Genomic DNA, 13,740 nt, shown 5'->3' on the forward strand with positions numbered 1-13,740 from the left:
CCTTCACTCTTGATCTCTTTTTACCTAAACTTGAAAACATGCATTCGTATAACTTACCTCAAAAAGATTTACTAGCTGCTCCTTGTCGCTTATTCCCTTTTCGTTGGAATCATCGTCTTTTTCTACCCCATCCCTGATCTTAGTTTTGTCATTCTGATCTCATTTTACCCCAAAGTCATGTAATTACTGTTTACTCCATCTCTATTCCTGCTTGGATTGGAAACCCTCGGTATGGGGCTTACCAAAGATTTCTAACTATAAGCCAGATGGACTCGAGCGACTGTTCCGCATTTTGCAAGCTTTGCTGCAGATATTTATCTCCTTCAGGTACCCCTTTTGGATCAGCTTTTATTTAGCATCCTCTATAACCTACTCTAAATGTCCTCCGTCTACGTCTCCGCATCTGTGCGTCGCTAGTGCTGCAACGGTTCACCGAATCCTTCTGGAGCTTCGAGATCGACTCAACCTTGCCCGGCGCTTCTTTCGCATCTTCCGATTTCTTGATACATTCGAAGCTGTTTACGATCAAATGACGTCACACATTAAGCCCACGGTCAACCTGTTATTAACTATTTACTATCTCGACGCTTTTGCCCGCATATTCAACGGCATGTACCTTCTTACAGAAGCACTTATGATCGTCGATTCTCTCGGAATAGAAGGATTGACACCTTTGGGCCCTACCACTGGGCGATTGAAGGTGGAATCCCTACGATTTTGGTTTTTGGCGCTAGTTTGTGGGATTTTGGCCTCCTTGGTGCGCTTGAAACGCCAATATCAGCAGGCTGTTGTCTTACAGCAAGTTGTAGAAGCAGAATCTGTGAAGAATTCCAGAGCAGGGAAGAATGAATTTCTAGATTGTTGTAGCGGATTACGGCAGGGAAGAAATGATAAGATACAGGCTGGATCCCTTGTTCAGAAAGAAGCCGATTGTTTCAGTGAGTTAAAGCCAATTATTCGGAAACTGGTGGCTAGCTTGCTTGATTTGGCTATTCCGGGCAGTGTCCTCGGCTGGATTCCAGTCAGCCCTGGGACCGTGGGTCTTGCAATGCTCGGGAGCTCTGTCTTGACTGCTATGGATGTCTGGAAAACGTGTGGTTAAAGCAGCTGTCGCCTAAGCACCACCAAAATTGGAGAATTGTCGACCAACATGAGCCTGTTACTTCGGCAATCCGATAATAATTAAGAAAGACAAATCATTCAAAGTTGTCAACCAATAAAATAAACGCTATTCATTGTAGTGGCTAGATATGTGGCAAATTGTGGTTTTCTTACCAGTCAACAACAGTTGTAGATAACCTTTACAGACTCAAAATATAGCCACGGCCCCCGGTGGACTTGCCACACCTCCGGGAATATTCAGCGGAACACTAACGAACAAAAAAGACCACCGTTTGGTCTCCTTGCATTTAACAGCCAAATCTTCCAAATCAAAGCTTTCTCCAATTGGCATTCCCCATCCACTAAGGAAGACTTCATGCATGCTTACTCCCCACGGCTTCGGGCTAGGCCAAGCCTCGTACGCTACCGTATCGGATACCACCGCCGCAAAAGCATGCTCCCAGTGCCATCGGATGGCTTCTTTGCTTGCTTCGATACCACAGCTGGAGCGTACCGGTCGTTGTGGTAACGCGGCTTGTTCTTCGAGAGAAAGGGCGCGGTAAGCCGGAACCCAGCCGGTTCGAACAAGGAGTATATCTCCAGAACGGAACTGTACCTTTTGAGCATTTGCCACGGCTTCTAGCTCTGACAAAGGAATGCTGTGGGCTGAAAAGTGGTCGATGTTGATCCCATTGTCGGTGGCCCATGAAAACCAGTCAAGAAGGACTCCTCGACCAGTGATGGTTTTCTTAGCGGCGTCTGTTGTTGGTTAGTCCAAGCGGCTTGAAGGTCACCCCTCCTCATCGGTTTAGCTGGTTCTTGCTTGGATACTAGAGGCACCTACTCTGTATTCCAATCTTTTCGGTTGCGCTGGGCCCTGAGATAATGTCTTGTGTTACCCCATTATAGTATTGGAGAGTAGCTTGGTACGGAAAGTGTCGAAGGCCGTCCCAGTGACTTGAACCTTGCGTATTGATGTCCAACTTTGACCCCAGTATGTTAGCCAGATCCTTGAAATCGTGCAAATGCATGCCTAAGTTCAAACACTAACCTCATCATCATTAGCATGTCCTTTCGCAATAATGTGATGCGAACATGGCTTCCGCACGGGGTTCATCGGTCGCACAAAAGCATTTAGAGGAAGACTAGTGAACGCATCAATTATCGACAACTTGAGATCAAATGCAAGTTGAATTCGAAACTCACTTTAGAGGGATAGTTTCACCCGTAACTACGTCTTCCATGGCTTTCTTTACGAGAGAAGGAGTCAGCAGATTCAAAGTCCCCAACTCATCATCGCTTCCCCACATTCCCCATGCTGACGCTCTTGGGTCACCATCGCGCAGGGGTAGGGCGTCGAAGGTTGGTCGTGCATCAACTGCAATATGGGAGTTGGTTGTCATGTTGCTTGGGGTCACAAGGTACACGGAACCGTGCTCATAAGAACACATTGGCCCTACTTCTTGTTAACTTTATGAAGCCCACAAGGTCCGTTATCTTAGGATGGGATGAGATATGTGTATGTGTGGGGCAGCCTGGATCCCCGTTCATAGAGAGACTAGATTCCGACGGGACCCATTTTTCTGTCTTCAGATGCCGAAGATTTCGGTATGGTCGGCATGTTTTGCCCATGACTCCGATTTCGTGACTTGATGAGACTAGCCTTCTACCTAACAACCTAGTGTGCCTGTGCACCCATCGTATTCAAGCGCACACGGTAAACGTGATCCCTCCCAGCGATGTACAACCAGTCGTTCACCCACTGCATGTTGACGGCAACATCATCCTCCGCAACCTTGATGATGCCGAGCTGCTTGCCGCCAGAGTCAAAGACATGGACTCCACCAGTAACTCCGCCATACACCCTCCCCTCCCTGTCGAGTTTGATTCCGTCTGGAAATCCAGAATCCGAATATGTAAAAACATCACCTCCCCTAATAGGAAGGCCGGTCTTGTGAAGTTCAAACTCGTATATAGTTCTCCCTCCAGCAGGATTATCTGAAGCGTTGCCACGGTTGGTGACGTAGAGCTTGTCTTCTTCCAGATTGAGGGCAACGCCGTTGGGGTTGGTAAATGGACCGCCAGCCGCCCCTGCCACCATCCGCAGATCGCTGGTTTGTATGTTCCATCGCCATACGCCGTTTGCAAGTTCAGGCTTCAAGGTGTCGTTGAAGTTATCGTAGCCGTAGTAGCCGTCTGTGAAATAAGCGACGCCGTCACGTGTGATAACTACGTCGTTGGGGCTGTTGAATCGATGGCCGAAGAAATTGTTCAGGACAACTTCAGTTTGCAAAGTGACGGGATCCATCTTCACGATGCCGCCAGGGACGGTGTAGTTGCCTTCCTGAGCCCAATAAACACTACCGTTATGGTAGTAAGCGCCATTGGGAACTGTAAGTTGAGGCGATGGAAAGACCTTTTCGGTAGCCGGGGGTGTCTCATTGAGATTTACTCGCCAGACCCATGGCATTGCATCCGCCGAGAATCCAGGTTTTGGTGGATGGAGTTCGGCGAAGAAGATGCAATTGCACTCTGGTGAGAAGACTGTCCCATCGTGCACGATGCGCTTGGCAAAAGAAGGCCCGGGCGGGAAGTCGAAGATCGTCTCGATACTGGGAGATATAATGCCTTCCTCGTCTTGGAGAATCTTGAACCATATAAGCTGATGGACAGGTATTATTGGAGTGCTTCAGGACATACCTCATACATATCGTGGTCAAGTACAATGAACGAAGCATTCTTGAGAGCTTCAGTGGCATCTGATGCCGCGGCGTTTGAGTGGCCATCTAAAACCGCAGTATTCCACCAGGTTGTTGTCACGTCGCGATCGAAGTTGTAAGCCGGGAAAACATTTCGTAAGCTGACCGGAACCTCAAACACAGTGGAAGCATTAAGAGGTCCCGGACCTAACGCTGCAGTCTCGGATATAGGCATGCTGCCAATACTATACCAAATTGCTGCAACGGAGGTGATAGAACCTAGAAAGCTTTGAGAAGTGGTCATGATTTGGAAAAATGAATAGTTGAGTTCAGTGTTAAAACTGAGAGGGTGGTGCAATTACTTTGAACTAGATGTTGCTTTTGTGTTGATATCTTCCACGTTGTGGAGTGCATGAGCTACCCCGGGATGATATACTTGACATGGCCTTCTCAAGATAAACAACTCTGTTCAATCCTATATATTCGTTTTTCTCGGCTCTCTTGGCAAGAAGATGTCGCCAAGATAGCTGGATGGTGTGGATAGGTATTTAGGACTCAGATACCGAAAATTGCAGATTGAAATTCTAGTTTTGATATGCCAAGGGACGAGGCGTGGCCTCCCGGATAAGCTTTCCCATTCCATAAGGATATGGAGGGTTGTTGTCATTACAACCCTTCGGTATTTGACGGCGGAGGCCACGGCATCCCTGCCAAAGAGAAGGATGAAAATCCGGCAACACCCCACGGGAACGCGTCGGGGTGGAACCCTGCGCCAGTATCCGTCCCGCCATATCCAACATCATCGGTCCACATAGGTCCGCCGGCCGCATGGAAAGAATTGTCCGTAACAGTTGCATTATACATGTTTGTGGAAAGCTGTGCGGTATGACTTGTTGGTTGGTGGGTGGTAGATGAGACCAGAGACATGCCTTGGCTATTCAAATTCAAAGGCCCTTCTCTCTGGCCGCCAGTTGTGGACAGTCTTGGCTGCCGTTCACTTGTCTGTTGCATGTTGCTTACACTGATTGACAGGCTATTGCGCTCAGCGTTATGTGAAGCAGGTAAGGTTCTTGGCTGGCCAGTGCTTAAGAGTCTTCGGATTGTGTCAAGACTCCTGCCACTCCCAGGTGTATGCGACGCCTCATTCTGAAGACTCCGGAATGCGGCCGCAAGTCTTGCCGCGGCATCGTCCCTCTCACTCGGCGTTGACGCCATCTTCAGCTCCTCACTTTCAACGGTCGCTGCGGTGTAAATGCAGTAGCTGACTTGATATGTCATTAGACGATGGGGGTACGTCTCCGAGTATAGAGAGTGGATAGCATGGATACGCTTGGAATGCTCGATGCAGACTCTCATAATATCTCTCTTCAGCCCCTTGTTAGGAGAACTAAGATAAGGACGTCTGAGAAGTATATGGAGGGCGTGATATAAGAGACTGCGAATCAGTTAGATGATTGGCACAGCATTTATGAATGAGACACCTACTTTAGTGAGACAATGTGAGGCGGCGGGCTTTGTTGCGAACCAGTAATGTCACCAATTTTCAAACTCTCTGGTAGGTTCTCGTACCACTCTCGAATTCTACTAACAAGCTCCTCGATCTGCGTAGTGAACTCATCATCCCGAGGAACAGTAGAAAATAGTAGCATCATGTCCGTAGTGACTTCGTGGAGATGACAAAAAGCACAAAAGGTTGACGTTGTCCAAGATGGTGAAGCGACAAAATTCTCGGATACCTCAGTGGCATGAACAGGTTTCCAAAGCCGTTGGTCATCGACCTTGTCCAGTATATCTCGAGCTGCGTACGGCCGTCTTGTCAACGATGGCGGACGGCCCAGGGCCAGACTCAACGTCTTATCCCATATGTAGGCAGAGTTGTATAGCCGTTTACGGGTCTCCGTCTCAGCGGCCGTCCATCGTTCCAGTCTAGAGAGCTTAGTGATATCAAGATGCAGTCCGATATCTTTCATCATTCGGACTGCCATGCCCGTATAAAGCCAGCCTTCGGAGCTCTTCCCCATGGCGCTCTGTCTTCCTCCAAGGATCAAAAGTCCTTGAATCGTAGCAATGGATGGTTTTGTGGCCGTCATTTCTTCCAACAATAGCTCCCTCGCCCGAGAAATGAAGTGCTCGCCTTTTCCAACACCTGATAGGTTTGGGTACTGTTCAGGGAGATGTCGTGCCGCCAACCCAAAAATACACAGCAGTAAAAAATCAGAGCAGTAGGGGCCACCTAGAGCCAGGTCCATCATGAGAATTGGCCGATACACGCAGCTATGAAGTGGATGTAGCCAAGACCAGTAGATATCAAGCAGAGCCATCCCTATGTTAGTGTCCACTCCGGTTCCATTCGTGACTGGTTTTGCTGCAATCAAAGGTAGCCAGACTGAATCCATCAGAGCGTACTGGGATTGCAGAGTTTCAATCTGGTCACGCCTTGGATCGATCTCATCTGCGAGATTGTTTTCCCCGAGAGATCCTGCGTGGAATCGACTAGTGGGGCCGTTGTAAATGACGGCGCCGTCTTCGCCGATGCCGACTTGAAACCAAAGTGAGCTATCGGCTTCGGGATCTGCACCGGCACCGGGCCGAGCGCCGTCGTTGGAGCGTTCATGGCTGCGAAGAGATGTACTGTTCGTTCGTGGCGTGTAGGTTGATTCCGGACCCGGTATTTGATCAGGAGATTCCGATGCTTCAGGCTCGGGATTGCTTAATGATGCCTCGAGGCTCCGGATGCGAGCATTGGCATCACGGAGTCGGCCCTCGTTGGAAGTTTGTGTTGGCCAAATACAGTCGTCGCCGGACCGGCGACATCCCATACAAACGGGCCGGTGGCCGCTACACTTGACCTTGCGGGACTTGCAGCAGAAGCATGCGAACCCATACCGACGGGCTTTGCGGGTTACCGAAGCTGGCGGACCTGCGGTTGTCGGCCCCGGGGTTTCGGCCGGAGTCACAGCAGCGTCTCCATGGGCATTGGAAGCCGACATTCAGTTTGTTAGTCTGAGAAACCTTGTACTTTTAGTTTACTGATGTTGGCCAAGCTGCATGAACACCAGTGTGATGCAGATGAGGTCAGGGTGGTAAAGCCGTTGTACCCTCGGATTGTCTAGGGGAAATGGAGTTAATCGTAGCTTTGACCATGTTCATATATCCACTCAAATGCGGGGTCACAAGCCGAGATGCCGCAGACCCCGCGAATTGACGCCCCAGCAAAAAGATATAGACCAGTTCTGTGGCGTCTCGGAAATTTCCTCCACCCGAAATGTGACCCAAGCCTTTTGTTGTTGTTTAGGTACTTCATTAAACGCCACACTTGTCTTCACGCGTTTGATAGAATGATGTTTAGTTTGCAGACAGTCTACATGAAGACCCCGATATTAAAATAGTTCCCTCCATCGTGCAATGGCTCTTAGCTTTCGTCATGATACTACCAACATCTATTGAATGGTGGACACGAAGTGATTGTCCTTGTTACCGAAACCTTTCACGAAAGTAGGATAGCATCAATGGAAATTCAAATTTACGCAATATGCATTCGCAGGCGTCAATTGCAATTAAGTATTCCCTTTCAAAGCAAAGTTGTTTGAACTATGTACAGACAGCTATCCCAGCTATTTTGAACACATTTTCTGGTCAAAAGCTCTCGGTCCTAAACCCGTGTCAAAATTTCCACACATATGTTCAAAAGAAGAGCGGCAAACTCTTTCCGGACGGTTAAAAGAGACGAATTCTCATCGCTCTCGATGCATGATTCAAGGAACATAGCGGTACATTGGGTGGCTATCGCCCTCGTCAGAGACCTCGCTCGGAACATAGTCCAAATCGCTCTTGCCGTGTTTCTCGTCACGCTTCTTGTTTTGATACCTCAGAGACAAACTAAGTATGGTGGCTAGAATGGCGGCAGCAAACAAAATGCCGGCGCAAATCCACATGCCCTTGGAGTACCAAGGCTGCTCGGTTTTTGGAAAAAGGCGAGCTCCTAGAATTGGACCGCACTGTCCAACCATGCCAAAGATTGCCAGTCCAGCACCTCTTTTCGAAGCCGAGCCCTGGTTATCCGTCACCCACGTAAAAGTGAGTGCCACTGCCGGGAATACACCTGCACAGACGAGAAATGTGGCAAAATATCGCACGCCAGTTGTGTGTACAATTGCCAGCAGGACGTATCCAGCTGCACCGACACAGCAAAATAAGACCACAAAGATTCCACGGGTTCTGAAGCGATCCGACAAAAAGCTCGCGGTCACGCAAACCACGTAGGCAGAAAGATAAGGGCAGGCCGAAAAGCCTTGTGCGTTGAGCGAGGTGTAACCCATCGACTGGAGGATGGTGGGGAGATAGGCAGGGAGAGAGCCGAAGGCTGTGTTGAGGCAAAAGATGATCATCGCCTGAAGGTAGTTCTTGTAGTCGTAGAAGGCCGCAAACGCTTGCTTCAAGTTAAGGGTGCCTTCTCTTTTCTCGCCTCTTCCCTTGAAAGCACGAAGACTGATGATTTCGTTCTCTCGGGCTGCGAGGAATCGGCATTGAGAGGGAGAAGGGGGTAGGTAAAAGTAAGCAACTACGGCGAGGAGAATCGTAGGGGCGCCCTCTGCATAACAACATGTTAGTACTAGCACAAGATTGTAACAGGAGTATCGGTTGTAGAAACATACCCACGAGGAATAAAAGTTTCCAATTTGGAATCGATGCCTTCACAGTGACCAGGCCGTATGCCAAGGCAGAGGCAAAACAGCTGGCAAGAGGTGAAAATGAAATGAACAGGCCATATCGGAGGCCCATCTCTCCTCGGTGATAGAAAAATGTCATATACAGAGCAACGGCTGGGACAAAACCAGCCTCAAATGCCCCGATAAGAAACCGCAGCGCCATGATACCAGCGAAGTTGTGCGTTACCGCCTGAAGCATGCTCATTGAGCCCCAGCCGATCGCCATTAGGGCCGTCCAAAGAGGCAACGGGACGAAGGTCCAAACTAAAATCAACTAGCTCTCTGTCAGTATGTATCCAAACAGAAGTAACGTGGAAGATCAATACATACCCAATGAAACAAAATGTATCCGATGTACAGGACAGTCACAATCCAAGAGTAATCCTCAGATGTAATACCCCAATCGTGGCCCATGCCAGCTGTGTAGGCGTTTCCAATGTTACCACGGTCGATATATGATACGAGATACAATGACCCGAGTCTGACCTTGATCATTAGCAAAGCTGCCATGTGGAAAGACCTTCAATTCCAAGAAGGCGGAGTTCCCGAAAAGCGGTTGATACTTACAAAGGAATGAGATTCCAATCAAGCTTCCTCAACGCTTTTTTTTCTTCCTCTTTTGTCCATGTCGGCGGTGTGGCCCCTTCGACGTCTTTCTCTTCTGCAGAGTTGCTGGCCTCAACGTGAAGCGGTTGGTCGCCGTGATTTTCTTTGAGGTCGTCAAGACAACTCGCCTGCAGGCTGTTGCCCTCCTGTGCCCGTTGCACTGCCATTGAAAATGAACTTCGATCAATCCTTCTGGTATGATAGTACGTGTACTGCAGAGAGCTCAAACCATAAGCCGACTTGAGGAGATCGTACTGTTGCTCCTGGATTGATTCGCGATGACATGTCTTCGGCCAAGGTATTTCTATATGGACAAGACCGGTTGAGCGGAGAAACAGCTTTAGACTAAGTCCAACTAGAACAAGGAAGAAGTTGGGGAGCAAAACCTCAGACCCCACGGGGAAAGCTTCCGCCAACTGCCTAAACTGACGGGGATGCTGAGCGAGATGGATGTGGAGAGGGAAATGGACTGATTCATCTTTCGGCATTAATGCCGACTCCGCCGGCGTTGAATCAATCCCCAACGTGTCATCGCCCTTGCTCAACCGCTATTTACCCGACAAAGAGCTAGTGGAGAGTTGGAATGGGTTTTGTCCTCAAGTTAGTTTGCATCAATAATGGTATTGATTCAAAAAACGGGAATAACGGCAACACAATGTACAAGAAAGATTATACCGAGGCTGAAAAGGGTTCAAATCACTGTTTTCAGACAAACTACTATGATAAAAATGATTTTATGAAATCATTAAGCCATGCTACCGCCTTCGTCGGAACCGTGTGATCGGCATGAAGAACTAGTTGCACACTATCCTCGGTAAGTTTTGAATACCGAAATCCCTCAAAGATACCGACAGGAACCCGTTGGTGGTCAACATGCCGAGTCTCTATCGGCTCGAAGGCGGAAGATACCGAAATATGCAAAAGACCGATGTCGGTCGGCTTCCAAACAGCTTGATGCTCGGTAGTAACGACCTCACTTACCGGTCTCCAAGCCCCTAGCAACCGTGGGGTAGGCTGATGTGGTTCGCCCCCGCTAGCCCAGAAGCTTCATCCTCAAAACGACGATTGTTAATCTAAAAGACGATCTTTATTATCTAGTAATACAAAACAGTCAAGGGTAGTGTTCACGCAAGCTTCATCGTACTCTGAGACATTTCTTATTGAAATATCAAGCTTCACCCTGCCCAGCAAACAAAGCCTCCGGGATTCATCAACGACAGCAAAATGCCAGCAGCAACCACCCCGCCCATGGATCCTTTCACTATTCTCACACCAAATGCCATGCTTGGCTATGGTTACGACTCTGACCACTTCTGGTATGGAATTACCAAGTACAAGCCTGCTGCCATTATCGTCGACAGTGGCTCAACGGATGGCGGTCCCTATAAGCTTGGAATGGGTAAGATGACCTGCGGCCGAGGTTCTTATGTTCGAGACCTGGAACCAATTCTCGCCGCTTGTTTTCATCACAAAATTAAGGTCCTCATTGGTTCTGCTGGTGGTGATGGAAGCAATAAACACGTCGCAGAGATGCTCAATCTGGTAACAGAAATCGCCGAGCAAAAAGGCTATTCCTTCAAGGTGGCCACAATCCAGGCCGGTATGAACCGTGAATTGATCAAGTCAAGGATATCGCAGGGTCGAGTTGGTCCTTGTGGCCCTGTCGAGGAGCTGCTGCCTGAGGTAGTGGATGGCGCAGTAGATGTTGTTGCTCAGATAGGCGCCGAGCCGTAAGTAAGCCCTGTTTAAGAGTTGATACAGTATGAGTCTAACTAATGGTTTGAAAGTTTCATTGAGGCCCTGGGTGACAACCCAGATATTATTATTGGTGGAAGGTCGTATGACCCAGCACCTTTTGCAGCTTTTTCTATTAGCCGAGGAGTGCTTCCAGCTGTTGCATGGCATATGGGTAAGATTATGGAATGTGGTGGCATTTGTGCTGTTCCTAAGGGACGATCAATGATTGCCACCATGAGGAAAGACTCCTTCGACCTCACCCCTCTATCACCAGCAGAGCGATGCACGCCTTTATCAGTTGCGGCGCACACCCTCTATGAAAAGACTAGGCCCGACCGTCTCCCTGGTCCTGGCGGCATTCTCAACCTTGACGAAGCCAAATATGAGCAGGTTACTCCAAAGACCTGTCGTGTTTCTGGAGCTGTTTTTGAGACAACCCCTTATCAAATCAAGCTAGAAGGTGTTACCCACCTAGGCTACCGCACTATCTTCATTGGCGGTATCCGGGATCCAATTCTCATCAGCCAAATCGACGCTTTCCTCGAGCGAGTACGTGTGTATTCACAAAAGCTCTTCCCCGAATTGGACAAGACTGAGCAATGCCGTCTCTTGTACCACATCTATGGAAAAGACGGAGTAATGGGCCCTCTTGAGCCCATCCAAGCTTGTCCCCACGAAATTGCTGTACTAGGAGAGGTTGTAGCGCCTACGTCAGAGCTGTCTCACACAATCGCCAACAATGTTCGAGCTTCTATCCTGCATTTTGCTTACCCAGACCAAGTCGCAACAACAGGAAACTTTGCTAGTCCCTTGTCTCCCCATGAGCAAGATGCGGGTGCAGTCTTCAAGTTTAGCCTCTATCATCTTGTGGGTCTAGACGTGGGAGAGGAGGTTTCCCTCTTCCCTATCCAGCTCCAGACTGTTGGCTCTTCTGGTGTGGCACCCGAGCCCTTGAAGCCCTTCTCTCCTGAGCTATTCAAAGAGCTTGATGACGGCAAGCTTGCCCCTTTGGTTTCAAAGTCCGTCCCTAGTGGCGAGGCACCCCTAAGCCAAATCGCTCGCATCGTTCGGTCTAAGAACTCTGGGCCATTTGAGATGACTTTTGACGTCATGTTTGACGATCTTGCCGTCTTTAAGCGAGTTAAAGATGCAAATGTCTTTACGAACGAAACTATCAAGTCTCTTTACCATGTCACTGATAAGGACATTCTCACAAACATGTACTTCGAGCCCGCACTCGCTTGGAAGTGTACCATCGCAAGACCATGGGCCCAAGGCAGTGTTGGTGAGCGTGACACGTTGGGCACCCAACAACATGCTCCTCTACTCGACATCAGAATCCCTGCCGCAAAGTCTTCTAATCAGAATTTGACGAATGGCCACGCTACTGAGCCCAGCCAAATACGGCGTGACAGCTACTCGGCCCAAGATGTAACCGAGGAGATCTGGAAAGCCTTGGAACTTCCCACGGAGGCACTGAGCTCTATTCAACTTGAAAATGACGGAGCACCAACGTTGCCCTCATCATACAAAATCGGAATCCTCGCTCAAAGCTCCATCGCTTTATCTGCTCTTGCCGCTGCTCAAATCCATGCTCTTCGCAACGGCACCGCAGTTCCAAGAGTCAATGTCCCCCTTGAACACGCAACGGTAGAGTTCAAGTCCGAGAGACTTTACGTGCTTGACGGAAAGCCGACACCTTCTCCGTGGGGTCCAATTGGAGGTCTTCATAAGACTTCGGACGGATATGTCCGTGTACACGATTCATTCCCCAACCACGCAAACGGCATTCTTGAGCTGGTTGGCTTGCCTAGAGGATCCAGCAGACAGCAGCTATCGGAAAAAATCTCTGATTGGGCGAGCATCGATCTCGAGACTGCTGCAACAGTCGAGGGCAAATTGGCTACATACGCTTTGAGGACTTACGGCCAGTGGGATGCTCTGCCTCAATCCAAGGCTATTAGCAACCTTCCCATCGGGATCTCTCAGCTATCTTCTAGCGGGCCGAACGGTCTGCCTACAAAAATGGCAAGCGGCAACTCCAAGAGTCTGCAAGGCCTACGTGTGGTAGAGATGAGCCGGGTCATCGCCGCCCCGTTGGCTGGCAAAACTCTCGCTGCCCATGGCGCAGATGTTATCTGGGTGACTTCACCCAATTTGCCAGACCTTCCAACCATGGACCGTGACTTTGGACGCGGAAAGCGGACTGTTCAGCTTGACATCCATAATCCTTCAGACAAGGCCCGTCTGGTTGAGTTAATCAAGACTGCAGACGTGTTTATACAAGGATTCCGACCGGGCAGTCTTGCTGGATACGGACTCTCTCCAGAGGAAGTCATCAAGATCAACCCATCCATCATCATTGCGAATATGTCAGCATTCGGTCCTTGCGGACCTTGGTCCGGCCGAAGAGGATATGACTCTCTTGTACAAACATGCTCTGGTATGAATATCTCGGAGGCGGAGCATGCCGGAAAAGGAGAGGCCGCGCGCCCGACGCCTTGTCAGGCGCTTGACCACGCCGGAGGATACTGGCTAGCAACCGGTGTAATTGCTGCTTTATATAAGCGAACAGTTCAGGGAGGTTCTTGGCGGGTTGATGTGTCTCTTGCTGGGGTAATGAAATACTTGCGGAGCTTGGGACAGTACGCTGGGGAGACGGGCTTCGACAGCAAAGACTATGAAGCACCGGATGATGTTCCAAAAGAATACTATGAAACAAAGGAAACGGGATTCGGTCCGATGAAAGCCATCAAACATAGCGCTTGTATTGAGGGAGTTGAGATTAGTTGGGATATTATGCCCAAGCCCTTAGGGTCTGATACCCCTGACTGGCTGTAATCTAGGTTATTCAAGACGTGTTCAATATAAGGTGGTTATAGTAATAA

The 13,740-nt window shown here is 49.2% G+C and overlaps 6 protein-coding genes across 6 annotated transcripts; 1 reads left to right on the top strand and 5 right to left on the bottom strand.

The window, feature by feature from the left end:
• Positions 1–1,309: 1,309 nt before the first annotated feature.
• Positions 1,310–2,132, bottom strand: CTRU02_214872 (uncharacterized protein; the record flags this gene model as incomplete). Its single annotated transcript, XM_070206326.1, has 2 exons — positions 1,310–1,863; positions 1,946–2,132. The coding sequence occupies 2 exons, from the start codon at positions 2,130–2,132 to the stop codon at positions 1,310–1,312; spliced, it is 741 nt and encodes a 246-aa protein (XP_070059969.1).
• A 171-nt stretch (positions 2,133–2,303) lies between these two features.
• Positions 2,304–2,411, bottom strand: CTRU02_214873 (uncharacterized protein; the record flags this gene model as incomplete). The annotated part of the gene is made up of 1 exon (XM_070206327.1): positions 2,304–2,411. The coding sequence occupies one exon, from the start codon at positions 2,409–2,411 to the stop codon at positions 2,304–2,306; it is 108 nt and encodes a 35-aa protein (XP_070059970.1).
• Positions 2,412–2,779: 368 nt separating this feature from the next.
• Positions 2,780–4,035, bottom strand: CTRU02_214874 (gluconolactonase precursor; the record flags this gene model as incomplete). Its single annotated transcript, XM_036726613.2, has 2 exons — positions 2,780–3,748; positions 3,802–4,035. The coding sequence occupies 2 exons, from the start codon at positions 4,033–4,035 to the stop codon at positions 2,780–2,782; spliced, it is 1,203 nt and encodes a 400-aa protein (XP_036581800.2).
• Positions 4,036–4,466: 431 nt separating this feature from the next.
• CTRU02_214875 (uncharacterized protein) lies at positions 4,467–6,790 on the bottom strand (the record flags this gene model as incomplete). The annotated part of the gene is made up of 2 exons (XM_070206328.1): positions 4,467–5,235; positions 5,286–6,790. The coding sequence occupies 2 exons, from the start codon at positions 6,788–6,790 to the stop codon at positions 4,467–4,469; spliced, it is 2,274 nt and encodes a 757-aa protein (XP_070059971.1).
• A 765-nt stretch (positions 6,791–7,555) lies between these two features.
• On the bottom strand, positions 7,556–9,282 carry CTRU02_214876 (major facilitator superfamily transporter; the record flags this gene model as incomplete). Its single annotated transcript, XM_036726611.1, has 4 exons — positions 7,556–8,391; positions 8,456–8,783; positions 8,840–8,990; positions 9,077–9,282. 4 exons carry the CDS (start codon positions 9,280–9,282, stop codon positions 7,556–7,558), a joined length of 1,521 nt encoding a protein of 506 aa, XP_036581798.1.
• A 1,057-nt stretch (positions 9,283–10,339) lies between these two features.
• Positions 10,340–13,693, top strand: CTRU02_214877 (caib baif family enzyme; the record flags this gene model as incomplete). The annotated part of the gene is made up of 2 exons (XM_036726610.1): positions 10,340–10,845; positions 10,903–13,693. 2 exons carry the CDS (start codon positions 10,340–10,342, stop codon positions 13,691–13,693), a joined length of 3,297 nt encoding a protein of 1,098 aa, XP_036581797.1.
• Between the last annotated feature and the right edge of the window lie 47 nt (positions 13,694–13,740).

The sequence above is a fragment of the Colletotrichum truncatum genome (genome assembly GCF_014235925.2).
Source record: "Colletotrichum truncatum strain CMES1059 chromosome Unknown Contig_0012, whole genome shotgun sequence".
Lineage (NCBI taxonomy): Eukaryota > Fungi > Ascomycota > Sordariomycetes > Glomerellales > Glomerellaceae > Colletotrichum > Colletotrichum truncatum.